General features: G+C 35.3%; 1 protein-coding gene across 2 annotated transcripts; it reads left to right on the forward strand.

The window, feature by feature from the left end:
• The first annotated feature begins 4,459 nt into the window (after positions 1 to 4,459).
• LOC127810825 (ribonuclease 3-like protein 2) lies at positions 4,460 to 10,817 on the forward strand. 2 transcript variants are annotated; one of them, XR_008025593.1, is made up of 5 exons: positions 4,460 to 4,958; positions 6,641 to 6,793; positions 7,097 to 7,473; positions 9,403 to 9,703; positions 10,448 to 10,594. XR_008025593.1 is itself a non-coding variant. In XM_052350387.1 (4 exons), the coding sequence occupies exons 1-4, from the start codon at positions 4,578 to 4,580 to the stop codon at positions 10,620 to 10,622; spliced, it is 1,086 nt and encodes a 361-aa protein (XP_052206347.1). In that variant the 5' UTR covers positions 4,460 to 4,577; the 3' UTR covers positions 10,623 to 10,817. The 2 variants fall into 2 exon arrangements, 1 of the variants encoding a protein (XP_052206347.1); XM_052350387.1 differs by lacking the exon at positions 9,403 to 9,703 and having other exon boundaries at positions 10,448 to 10,817.
• The last annotated feature ends 3,753 nt before the right edge of the window (positions 10,818 to 14,570 follow it).

Genomic DNA, 14,570 nt, shown 5'->3' on the forward strand with positions numbered 1-14,570 from the left:
GTATGGCTTGGGGTGTTTTGGTCAATTTATGGGATAGACAAGTTTTACCGAGTCCCACAATGGGCGCCAACTGTTCCTTCCATTCCAAATGAGATTATCGAATAGAGGGCCCGAAGCGACGGCAATTTGCACGACAGGAGGTGGTTGACACTTGCAAACACTCCAACACTTAGGTGAGTGAGAGTTCAAGATAATAAAGTTTCTGTAAGGCTGAAAAGTAAACATACTTTGGTTGGGGGCCAACTAGCTTATATATAAGAGAGAATGGGAAAACCCTTTGCATGTTGCCGATTGTTGCAAGTGGGTTGGGAACGGAGGATCTCGAGGTAGTTGAGGCTCTCCATGGGCGCAGGTGATCTGGGCATGGCATTGATGGGACAAAGGATGTTGCTGCCCTGACGTTAATGCTATGGGGGATGTTGCTGAGCTGATGTTGATTGGAGAGGCACTAAAGATTAGGCCCAGTACCAAGCTATGTGTTTTTTATTGAGTTGGACCCAATAAAACTAGTACGATCCATATTTTTTCATAATTGAAAATCGTGTTTTGCTTTCTTCTTCCTCGCTAGTTTAGCCACAACCTGCCACCACGATTGGGTAATGATGAGGAAGAGGCTTCGATGAAACCAGATCCTATGAAATCGAACAAACAAACAAACTAGAGGTGCACAAAAGGCAAAGACAAACAAACTGGAGGTGCACATGAAGCCCACAAATGGAGGCAAAGTCATAAGCAAGCCATGCATAAATTAATATAACAGGCCATGCGTGCATATTGTATGTAGATTAATTAAAAGTGGTGCTAGGCATGTGAAGTACACATTAATAAGTGGTGGAGATGAATAAATTAAACTAGTGAAGGCAAGTGCACGTGAGAAGCAAGCATGGCGGTGAAACCCAATTTCATACGAAACACTTGACATTGTGCTGTTCCTTCTTGCTTTTCAGTGGCTTTTTGATCAATGGTATTGATACCAAGCAACTCACGATATGAATCGGAGTGGATTTCATCGTAGATCGGGTTTCATCAAACTCAGGCCAACAGTACATAGAAGGCTACAAAGAAGGCTACCGAAATATGGTAAAATAATAAAAATGACATCACACCAATTGTAAAATTATTTTTTCTATCCTTTGTCGTCTCCTATCTCTTCTTCTTTTCATGATCGTCTCTAGCAACCATTGGTTGCCGCCTTTTTCTCGTTGATTTGTCTCGCGTCGATCGTTGTCTTGTCCAGCGTTGACTGTTGTTACATACTCTCTCTTCGTGGCAATTGACGCGAGGCGACAAGAAGAAGACGTTGACCGATGGCCATGAAAAGAAGAAGAGAGAAAGTGACCAAGGATAGAGAAGTAACTTTACAATTGATGTGAGAGCATTTCAATCATTTATAAAGGTGTGTAATTTAAAAGCAACTCCAAAGAAAGTTGTTATTTTGGGGTACTAAATCATTTATTTGTAACTTTAAACAGTGTTATAATATTCATGAATTATAAATCTGCTCTAACGTTAGGTGTCAAAATAGGAGTGTCATTTTAATATTTTTTTATTTTTTATTAAAAATTTTAAAAATTAAAAATTATTATATATATATACATACCCTGCTCTAGAAAGTTCTCTTCTGTGCCTTTCTCTACCTCTTTGCCCTCGCCCTAGCCGGCTCTCCTTTTGGTCGCTCGTCTCGCTCTCGCTTACTGCCTATCTCCCTTTGTCACTCGTCGGTGTTGCAGCCTTTGCCTCACCAGCTCACCCTTCCATCGCTCGCTGGTTGATTGCTACCTTTCTGGCTCTCTTCCGTTCCGTCACTCGCCTTACCTCAAAACCTCTGTTTTAGGTAAAAAGTTAAAACATAACCGATGTCACCTTTTTCTTTTTTTTCTCTAGAGAATAAAAAAATGACACCACAAAAAGGTTATTGTCATTTTGTAACCTCATTTATCTCGTTGGAGTAAAAAAAATTTAATTCAGAATGTCATTTTAACAATCATGAAGTTTGCATCTCGAATAGCCCTCTCCGTTAGGGTTGTTCTAAAATATAGCCTTTTTATGAGTATAAGTAACATGTTTCTGGTCAGAGAATACATACATATGTAAAGTATTATTATTATTATTATTATTATTATTATTATTGTTACTACTTTTGTTATTATATTAGGAATATATGTGATAAGGGTTGACGTGATATAAAGTGAAGTGATGGCCTAACGCCCCTCACTCCTCACTCCCCTACAAATCAGATGCGGTGGCGGTGGCAGTAGTCGTGGAACGTGGGCCGGTGGCGATGATTCGGTGATTATTTATCATATATTTAATGAATTTAAAGATAGAAAAAATTGATAATGGAACCCTGAAATCTACTAAATACACTTTGTTTTCTTAATGTCTCTGATAATCACACTATATTTTATTTTTTTCTGGGCGTGGACTTGCATTAAATTAAATTAGGTTAAAATATATTACTCTTACGAGACATTAATAGATCCACAAATAAATAATATAAATTAGGAAGTTAAAGCTTAAAATTAAAATCCATATGGGCCAAATTAATGTAAACTCATAGAAACCCATGAGCTAATAATGGCAAGTCCTGTGAGTTCTTGGGTGTAAAAGGTGAAATCTCTTCTTTTAAAGGTCTTCACATATTGTCTCATGCACATGGGAGGGGTTAATCACGGTACACGACAGTCTTTAAGGTAGGAGATATAGTGCATGGTACTCATAAAGAATCACTCCCATAAGAGGGTGAAACTCACACACTGTGATTGCCATGACTCGAACCTGCATCCTTGGATGCAATCTATTACCCTGAGAACCATCCATGCTACGCTCGTGAAGGCAAATCTTGTGAGTCATCTCTATATTAGTGGTGGGTGGGTAAGGCCTCATCTTCCCTCCCTTACAAATTAAAAACTTTAGTTCTGACTTACGACGATGTTAATGTCCATTAGCTAACTTTTCTTAAAATAAAAAAAATGAAAATATTTTTAATCTAAAATATGAAATTAACAACATATTTTTTTTGAAGTATTTTAAGATTTTTATCAAATTATTTTTTAAAATTTTTGAAACGTACTAAAAAATATATGTATCATTTTTTTTTATTTGTAAAGTTCAAGATATACTTCTTTTGAGGAATAAATAGATAAATATATCTGAAAAATAACAGATAAGAGGTCACCTGACTTCTTTTTCAAAGATTACCATATAAATTTGGCAAATACTTTAGAAATGACAAAAATTTGAAATACTTTTTATATCTTATTTTTTTTATTTATATTTTAATTAATAAATATTATTTTAAAAATAATTTATTTTCTCGTCTTATTAAAAAACACTTAAAAAATCCATTGTGAATAGCATGAATTCAAAATCCATTGTGCAAATCGAACTTGTTTATAGATCCTAACTTTTTGTATTTCTGAGCTATTTTCATAATCTTTCTTATGAAAATAGTGTTCCGAGCTACCACATGATATAGACTTAAAGTCTTGGTTTGTCAAAATTATTAAAAGAACCTAACAATATTTTAAATTTATTTTATTCAATTATTATTATTATATAATTGTTATAAGATAAATAAATATTCTCATTTTTCAATTTACCACCGGGCAGGAAAGGTCGAGGGCGAGCGCAGGGAAGCCCACAACTTGAGTCCGCTGCGGCGCACGTGCACTCCCCCCTCCTCTCCAATAATGGCCACGGAGACAACGTGAGTCAATACCGTATTGTGTTGCCGCGATTATTGAGGGTGATATTGTCTTTTTATAATTTTTTAAAAATATTATAATTCCTTAAAAATAAAAAAAAATATTATACTGTAATAATTAATATTAAAGGTGGAGTTAGCATAATAACTGAATCTAAACACAACTCGCTTGGAGTTAGCGTGAAAGCCCGAAGCAGAGCAGCTCCAGTCCACACTATATGGCTACTAGTTATGCGAAATTACACTTGTCAGTCATGCACGAGGTTGGCTTGTGCGAGTTTTCTTTTCTTGGAATTTTTTCTTTAAATGGCAGAAGAAGCTTGCTGCTTGGATAGCAGAAAATATATACACTTTAATATTATATGGAATTGCAATAATACCCCCATCATTAAATTATTATTATTATAATAATAATACAGTAGAATGCCACGTGTAGGGACTATAAATAAATAAATAGCTGTAATTAAATCAGTGAATGTGTGAGTGAGTGTAAAGAAAAATGATGGAACTGAGCTAAATTTTATTTTGTTTCCGAAAATAGATAGATTCATTTGTAATTTATTATTATTATTTGTTAAATGATAAATAAAAAAGCATTATTTAAAAAAGTCAATTAAAATTGGGACAAACAAAACGAGTAGATTTGGGGAAATTATTATTACTTTTTGTTTATAAATAAACAAATTAATTATTATTATTTTTATTATTTCTCGAAGAAAAGACTTTCAATTAAGCGTCGTCTTGACTGCAATTCTTCCCTCTCTGGTCTGAACTCTGAAGCTGTTCTGCCATCGCCTCTCTTTCTCTGAGTTTTCAAACTCTCTCCCTCTGTCTCTGTCTCTGTCTCTGTCTCTCTCTCTCTCTCGAAATCATGCCCCAATCGGGAGGCTACGAGATCGTGCTGTTTGCCGGCGCCGGCGGCATGGACCGTGTGACGGATATGGCGGACTCGGTCAGGGCGGTGGAGAAGCTTCTGGACTACAGTTTCAAGAACAAGAAGCTGTTGGAGGACGCGCTGACTCACAGTTCGTACGCCGAGTCAGAGTCGTACGAGCGGCTGGAGTTCGTCGGCGACGCCGCCTTGGGGCTGGCCGTCTCTAACTATGTGTTCCTGGCGTATCCGGACCTCGACCCCGGCCAGCTCTCTCTCCTTCGCGCCGCCAACATCAGCACCGAGAGGCTCGCTCGCGTCGCCGTCCGACACGGCCTCTACCGATACGTCCGCCACAATGCCGTCTCTCTCTACGATAAGGTAGTAGATACAGAGCTTTCTTGGTGGATCTCAGTCCTGTTTCAAAAGCATAATTGTTGTGAGTTCTTGTTTATTTATTTGTTTTTTAAATCTAGACCAGTTGTATTTCAGGCTATCAGTTTCAGTATAGGAATGTCGAAGGGGATGGGGTTGGATCGGGTATCTTTTTCCCCATTCCTGCATCCCATTTTTCCTCCCCACTCGTCTCAATTATCATAGGGTAATTTACTTAATCTCCATCCCCATCCTTATTGGTGACCGGCATTAATTCCATTATCCGATCAACTTATAGAAAAATTTCAAGGTAAAATTTATCCCTACTTTGTATTCTTACCTGTGCCTTTTTAGCTTAATGACACCTTGGCTTAGTGGCAATGCAAAAGTCCTGGAACCCTTAGGGTTTGGGTTCAACTCGTGAACTATGCGTGATGTTTTCCCACTGATTGTTGGCTTCATTTGATCTGTATTTGACATAATTTGATGTTTCAATTGGTTGTATTCAGCTGTGATTGATATGTAATGAATAAGACTGTCTTCTCCTACCATATTAATGTCCCACATTTCAAAATAATATGAAAATTTTAAAATTGAAAGGAGGAAAAAAAAGACAGATAAAAATTTTGAAGATCCCAAAATGAAAATAAAAATTTTAAAATAAAATGTGATAGATAAAGTATGATGGGTAAAAAATCGACAATAAGGACAAGATTTAATTATTAAAAATATTTTGTTCTATTAGACAAAAATCCTATATCTAGATAGAAAACCGAAATTATGTGTATAGGATAAATGAAAATTATTTAAAACTATTGTGCAGGTTGGGGGCAAGTTGGAGAACCCCATACCCATCACCGAACGGAGATTTTTTCCCTTTTTTTCCCCCTCTCATCTATACCCATCCCATTGGGGAAAATCCAAGACCATACATATTGATATATTGAACTGCTATTTATTTGCTAAATAGACTGACCAATCGACAAAATCATGGCTATGCTTAATAATAAAACACTCAGAAAAGCCCACATACGACAAAGATTTCTCTTCCAAACCCACCTCGCTCTAGATGGAGCAGGTTTAGCGGTCGCCCATTGCCATCCCTATTTCAAAAAATATATATATTTTTGCATGGTTTCCTTAAGGCTTTTTCTTTTGTTTTTTGCCAAGATTGTTGATTTTCTTTGTTCCCCTATTTTCTTATAATCATAACACCTAATCCTAACAAGTTAGGATCGGTGGCACTATATTCATAATATCAATAGACCGGTTGAATGGGAAAATTAAAAGTTTAAGGTTAATACTGAAAGTTTGAGCAAATTGGAGGGATCATTTGATTATTTACTCTTAATTGTGGAACATTTTTAATAGCTGATTATGTTCAATGTCCCTGTGACATTATTTGTAACAGATATATGAACTGTCATTTATATTGATATTATATTTAGTCGATTACCCGAAAAAACAAGATATTATAGTAGTTGTTGCATGGTATGGTAGTCTCTAAGAATTAACTTCTGTAAGCACATCCAAGTTTATAAATTATCTTTTCCAAGCATGACGGTAGGAAAAAGCTTTTATGTTGCATGTGTTTGGTAAACGAACTCTTTCAAGTACGTGTATCTATAGTCCCATGAAGCTGTAAATGATTTTGAATTTATGAAAAACAATTGGTTATTGGTTTTTAGGTGAGAGATTTTGTGTTGGCGGTAAAGGAAGAGGATGAGTCCGTGGTGTATGGTGGGACAATGAAGGCCCCAAAAATTCTGGCCGACATTGTTGAGTCTGTGGCTGCAGCTGTTTATGTTGATTGCCAGTTTGATTTGCAAGCTCTTTGGGTGGTACGTCATTTTGTAACTTATGAACAATTATTTCTCCAAGTGTGTTAAAAAATGGATTTTGGTAATTGAAAGTTGAATTGAATTGGAATAGGTTAGGATTTCCCCATAACAAAAGATATAAAATAATAATAATAGAACTTGCAATAAATTTAGAATCTTCTCTGCCCAGCATAAATTTGGCTGATTTTGTATGGATATGGAGATTCTACTTTCTTAATTTATACAAATACGTTGGCAGGTCATATGGTTTTTACTTGTGCTTTCTGGCTTTTCTGTATTTCCTTGTTCATAATCATATTCTAGGTAATTAGAGATCTACTGGAGCCTATTGTTACACTCGAAGTCCTCCAGAAACAACCACAGCCAGTGACTATGCTTTTTGAGTTGTGCCAAAAAAATGGAAAGCAGGTTGATATCAAGCATTTGAGGAAAGGGGAGAAAGATATTGCAAGTGTTTACGTGGATGGGAAATTGATTGCCTCAGGTTCGTCTGACCAGAAGGAAAATGCAAAGCTTCATGCTGCAAAGGCTGCTTTAGACAAATTATCTCACTCGAAAACTAATGACAAAACGGGTGATGATATTTACAACAGCATCAATGGGACATTTGAGATCAATGCAGCAAAGCAAAAACTGCATGAGCTCTGTGGGAAAAAAAAATGGCCAAAACCAAGTTACAGGTAGGAATTTGTTTTCACCAATCTAAACTTCTTGACATATCTTTATGTGGTTTAAATTTGGACTTTGAATACTGGTATATTTTTCTAGGGCTGCATTTTTCTATTATATGTAAATATATTTATATATCTGTAGAAGACTGTTACATGGTTGAAGAATGAAGACATACACAATAATTGAAAAAGTTTTGGAGGGGTTTTGTTGCCATAATAGAGATATTACCAATCTAACTATAGATCACTGACTTTGTTATCCAAGTGTGCTTAGGCTGCCAACCTTGATTCAGAGGTTGAAGTCCCTTTGCTCTCTTTCTGGATAACAAAGTCGCGCTGGTCCTCGTAATGGAATTCATCATCTGCCTATTTTAGTAATTTATTATAAAGCATAATGAGCCAGATAGAAGAATTGATTCTAAGAACATGAAATGTATGAGATGATTTTTTTTTTTTTTTAAGTTTTTATGCATAATGGCCAAGATAGAGATGATTGGCAAGCTAGAATCCATATAGCCAGCTCCACCAAGTGGAATTATAGGTTGATATGTTGATTTCATTCTGCATCTAATTTAAGAGACCTATATGAAGTAAAATTCAGGTTCTTCTGCATTTAAACTAAGACATTTAGTACACTATTTTGTTATTGGGTTGCTTTTATCCATTAAATAAGTTTGAGTATGGCTCCTCCTAGATTTATTGTCTGCATGGTAAGTTCGTTTTACAGCTAATGTTTATCTGAAAGCATAAAAGGTGTCCTGCTTGGTGCCCAAACAATTTAGGACTTGTTCTGTTGGAAGTTTAGAATGTATTTCATCAAACAAAACCTCAGAAGGATCTGTTAACAACATCACAATGATTAATAAGCTTGTGCAATGGAATATCATCATGTTATGGCAGTAGCTGTTTTAAGTCAGGCTATTATGGTTGCACACATTATATTGTGTAGTTGACTAGCTCAATTTTCTTGCTAAAGTAGGTATCTATTTTTTCTAGTAACTATGCAACTTGTTTTACTTGAAAATGCTAAAGCTGACATAATTAAACTCGGTTTGTATTGATAAATGGTGTCAACAGAACCATAGATCTGTATGTTGATTACTTGAGCAATACGTTGACATGCTGAGTAGAAGTGGATTTCCCGTCTTGGTTTTGGCTTGGACTGAAGAACTTGATTTAGGATTAACCAAGTAAAATTTTAGCTATTAAAACAGGTTGTTATGGTTCAAAATTTGAGGGGTTGTTCTCTTCGTGTTTCAATTTTCAGTTTTGAGTTCATTTTTAGTTTTGTGTTTTGAGTGTCTGTCATGAAATTGCTAAAAACGTGTTCTTTTTCTCTGTGGCGTTTTTCACGCTTTGAAAATTTTGAGCATGTTTATAATGAAAATAGCCAAAACGACGTTTTGTTATTTTGAGTTTTTTTTATAAATTTTTTTCTTGTTTTCGAAAATTCGTTTTTGAAAATATGTAAGTAAACATGTTTTCACTATTTTGGAAAACTAAAAACGGTCTGAAAACAGCAAAGAGAATATGCATTTTCAAAAATATGAAAGTAAATACATTTTCACTATTTTGAAAAGCTGAAAACCGTTTGAAAACAGTAAGGAGAACAAATGAGTTTTTAAATTTTCATCTTCATTTAGCTTCAGTGTTATTCTGTTTCTTCATTGGATATAACATAAATTACTCAGCCAGCAGTGCCTGAAACATAGATGCACATATTGGTTTGAGGCTCTGTTTTCTTCTGTCCTGGTTTTTGGTAATTCTCCTCAGGGGGAATGAAGGATGATTACTCTCTAAACGGGCCACCGATGAATTAAAGTTAATGTTTTATGGTGCTGGATTCACATACATGCTTACGTTACACCTTTTTCTTTGCCATGCTTTGTTTAGCTCCTCATATTCTTGTTTTGTGCAATTTCATGACGTGCGAAATAGATGAGCTGGAGGCATGCTTTTGGAGTGAAAATATGAACACTTAGAAGGACTATGGTGAACATTTCATCAGATGGCTTTAAGGTCATTTGATCTCTTGTCTATCAGGATAAGAAGATGCTGGGGACTACGGTGGACATTTCGTTAGATGGCTTTAAGATTATTTGATCTCTTATCTATCAGGATAAGAAGATACTGGAGGCATATTTATTGGACATGGGCAACTGTTTGAACCTGTGCTAAGATGTTGGCCATTTGAATGTTCACTGATGCTGCTTCAGTTAGAGCAAAGCAATTAAACAAGGTGAAGGATTGAGATGGTTTTGGATGATTCACTTAACGGAGCAATTTTATTTGAGCAAATAGAATTCTTTGAAGATCTGCCAACTCTCCTGCCCTTGTCTTCAACTTTGCCTCCAATGCTATATCATGATGCCAACAGCTTAAGTAACTCTATGTTCTGCCAAGTAGAATTTGACCATGTTCTTTGGGATTATTTAGTTAGGTTTTAAAAATGCAGAAGAACCATGCGATCTTTAGATATGGTTAACTGGAGAGAGAGAGAGAGAGAGAGGGAGGGAAATGTGCTAGCATAATATAATTCCTGTGAAGTTGCAATAGAATGCTGCGTACCACTTTGAGGGATAATTTGGCATCTCCTAGAAATCTAAACTAATTCAGAATTCTAATCATCCTCTAGCTTTCAGATATGAATAGGCTAATAGTTTGGCACAAGAAGTCTTTAGTTTCATGTAGTTATCTTCACATTTACCATGTAGAATCAGTATGTGCTTAAAGATTGCTTGCTCCCCAGATCTAGTGTTCTCGCATGGAATTTGGAAAGTGGTAACTGAAACAAAATTTCTTATTATGCACGCTTAGAGGTTTAAGATTCTAATGCGTCATCTTACTGGATCTAATTATTCACCATCCATCCAGCTATTTCACTATTCAATTAGACCTAATGGGTTAATGTTCTGCCTTTGTGTAAGAATCCCCTGGCATGTAATGAGCTGGTGCTGAATTATTACTTTGCTTTTGCTTACAGAATCCAGAGTGAGGTTGGTCCTGCTCACGAGAAGAAATTCGCTTGTTCAGTTCAAGTTGAAACTCCAAACTGCCTGCTATTTGTGGAAGGGGAAGAGAAAACAAGAGTTAAAGATGCCGAGAACTCTGCTGCTTCAATGATGATTCATGGGTTGCGAGAATCCAAGTACATATAAACATCCCTGTGTAAATAATAGGAAGGGATAATTACAGAAACCTACTTGAGGTTTGTCATATTATTCATTTCTAGTAAACTTATTGTTAATCTATAGAAATCCATTTTTAATTTGACAGAGATGCTACCTTGGGCCTAAATCTTCGTGGAGGAAAATTCACATGAATAGTTAATGCACTTCCCAATGGTAGAGAAAGTGTTTTTGAGGGGTTTTAGGTATGATCAAGTCAACTATGAGGAACAGTTTAAATACTTAAACCCTTTAACTGATTTTTTTTTTTTTTTTAATTACGACTTTGCTGCCAACACTTTTTTTCTATAGTTGGGAAGTTTGTTGGCTATTTTAGCAGAATCTTTCTCTATATAGAACTCAGACCTTATTTAGATCTCTGTTTAAGTTAAAAGTGATTTAATTAGATTAACAATATGTTTAATGGAAAGTAAATATCATGACAAACCATCGATAGGGGTTGTAGTTATCCCTAATGAGGAATCTAAACATGGAGCAATGGTCTTGTGGGACCCTGCAGCCGTATAATCTGTGGTTAAAAAATGATCTTCTAATTTTAGACTTCAATCCTCTGATCCCCCAATTCCCGTAAGAGGCCCTTTTTAAGTTAATTTTTTTTTTCATATTTTATCCTAAAAGGTGTCCCTAATGTAAAGACGACTCAGTATAGATAGTAGGGAAAAAGTTGTTTTCATACGCCACCCCCCCCACTTGCAACCAGGTTGTCGTCGTTTTCACACCTCAAACCAATTATTGCTCAAACACAAAAGAACGACTTTACCATTGTTATTTGTTACCAAGAGGATGTTTAACCCTAGTTGAAAATTTAACAATATTGTGATTAAATACTTAAATTATTTCATTAATTCCTGTATTATAAAATTATCTAAAATGGGTTTTATTTTTTGCCAAGTAAAAAAAGTTTTGCATTGATTGGTGCCTATACATATTGGAATTATGGATGTAAATCTGCAAAAAAATAAACCACATGGACCAAGCAGTTGTATCATGTGTGAAACAGCCAAGCCTCAGTTCACATGCACCTCCAAGACTGGCCCTTCCACCAGGCACCAGCAATGGCAACTTTGATTGATTGTTCAAGAACATTAGACAAACCACTACAACATGGGTTGAACAAAAACATTAGTATGAAATAAACTACAACACAGGCAAGGTAATGATCACATTAAACAGCAATCCTATCGCTAATTGCTGAAGAAGAGTTCAAGCAAGAACTCCATATTCAATGCCAATTTGCGACCTTTAGAAATTAACTTCAAAATGTAATTTCAGGAGTGTAATAGAAACAATGAAAAGTTCGAGTGATCATATGAAAGTATAATGGCAAAAATATAGATTTAACCTAAATTTAAGGTTTAATTTGAGTGTTTATAACTATATAAGGGTTTTTTAATTGAAAATAAAATTGACACTATTAATAAAACTAAAATACCATTAAACAATATGAATTCACCAGTTGAATTGGGTTTTTATAAACTCAGAACCAAACAAATTAAGATCTAATTCGAATATAGGACCACTCAATTAAAATCGAACTAGCTCAATCCTATTCAAATTAGGGTAGTTGGTGTAATATCCCGAGTCAAAATAAATGAATATATCATTATTTTTGTGAAATATTGCGTATTTTGTAATGTTAAGAATAAATTAGGAGACGGTTTAAAGATCTTAAATAATCAAATCATTGTAAGGGACTTTCGAAAAAGTAACGGAACCCTGAGAAGAATTAAGTTTTGCATAAGAAACAATCCTTAGGTGGGTTCGAGATAAAATTAAGGAATTCACGATCAAATGCAATTTTGCATAAGTTTATGACCTAAGTGTAATTTTTTAATTTTACCCGAAAAGTGGTAAAATGAAACTCAAAGAATAAAATGTGAAAGAGGAAATTCTAAGGGTCATTGTGGAATTTTCAAGAACTCAAGGGACTACATGGAAAGGCCTAAAAGAGAAATAGAAAATTATGGGGGCCAACGTGTAAAATTTCAAAAACATCCATGGCCACTACCAGCCATCACTGCTATCATCGCCTAGCCTCCGACCAATGTCTTTAGGGTCACTTGAGGGCACGAGAATAGGCCCCACAGCATAGTGGGTTGATTGGGATCGAGTATGAGTTGAGAAGTGGTCGAGTATAGCTGGGATTGGACAGGGTACAACGAAGCATGGTTGCGGGTTGTCGAATTTTTGGGGAAGGATTTTCGTGATAAATCATCACAATTTGAGGTTAGGTAAGGTCGTGTCAAGCATTTAAGGCTTAGATTAGACTAGGTATGGCTCGTTTAGGCTCCAAAATCGAGTATAAATAGGGGTTTCGAGGCGACCGATTTCATCAAAGATTAAATTTTGAAGTACTCGTGTTAGAAAGTGAATCGAGAGTTCTTGATAGAGGGTTTTTGTTCCTTGGGTTGAAAGAATCGATTCTAGAAAATGTTGTGAGGTTTCGTGTAGGTTTCGAGGGGTTTTGAGCTTGACTGGAATTTTGAGAAAAGCTGTCGACCTGAAATGGGCTTCAAAGTGGTGCAAGAAAATCCGAGATCAGAGCATCATCAGTGACTGGTAGGAGGTTGAAGACGACCAGCGTGTGAAAGACACGCATCAGTCAATTCTTCAGGTGCGTGGATCAGCACGTAGGGGCACGTGCCAGGTTAAATATTTTTGAAATTTTTTTATTATTTTCAGAAAAATATTTTAGGATTTTTTATGAAGGAAAATTTGAGAAAATATTATAGTAGATAATTATTTTGGAATTTTTGAGAAGAAAATGAGAGAAAATTAGAATAAATGATGGAAATTAGGGAAAAATTTAGCAAAATCAAAAATATTGATTTTCTTGGATATTTATTGATCAAGATAAAATTTGGTTATAGGATTTGGCGATTTGTACGATTTTTTAGGTTAGCATGTTCTTCGAGAAATCCCGAAAAGCAAAATTAAGGTAAGTGGTTTGACCTTAAACTCGGTTTATGTAAATAGTTTTATCATGTTGACCTGCCTTGTTATGTTATACATCATGTATAGGGCATTCATATGTATTGATATGATGAATTTCACATATGTATATGATGATATTATTGATCATACATCGCAAGGGTTTGAAATATGCCATGATTGGAACACGACTAGATATAGCTTACGGAGTAAGCTTAGTTAGCAAATTCATGAATAAGCCTTCCAAAGAACATTGGAGTGCTATTAAGATATCTAAAAGGCTCAGTGAATATTAAGCTATTATATAGAACAAATAAAGAAAATGGAAGCTGCATACTAGGATATTATGATTTTGATTATGTTTATTGATCTTGTTAAAATGAGATCTATATCTAGTTATGCTTTTACCCTTAGAGGAAATCTAGTGAGTTGAAAGTCAATTTCCCAGCACATTATAACTCTCTCCTTTACTGAGACTAAATATATGGCCTTAATCGAAGCCATTAAGGAAGTTGTGTGGTTACAAGGGATTACTTAAGAATTAGGAATGGTGAAGTCTATACTAAGAGTCTATTGTGACTCTCAAAGTGTGATACATTTGAGTAAGAATAGTGTTTTTCATGAAATAACTAAGCACATAGATGTTCGGTTACACTTTGTGAGAGATATCATATCAAAGGAACAGGTTAAGATGGAGAAAATTTCCACTGAAGTGAATCCAACAAATATGTTGACCAAGTATATCCCTGTGTCCAAGTTTGAGCAAGTATTATCTTTACTCATTGTGCTCCCTACGTAGTTAAAAGACTGTGCAAGGGTTCCTAGTCAAATCCAAAATCAACCAATCTTGAATCAAGGTAGAATTTATTAAGTGTTGATTCAAATAAATTGATTTGTAAATTGTATATATGTATTTTAGGTCATTGACTGGATGACTGCCATGTGGCAAGATCATTTGGGTATTTTATTTCTAGCCATTGATTGTGT

Source organism: Diospyros lotus, chromosome 10 (genome assembly GCF_014633365.1).
Source record: "Diospyros lotus cultivar Yz01 chromosome 10, ASM1463336v1, whole genome shotgun sequence".
NCBI classification, from domain to species: Eukaryota; Viridiplantae; Streptophyta; class Magnoliopsida; order Ericales; family Ebenaceae; genus Diospyros; species Diospyros lotus.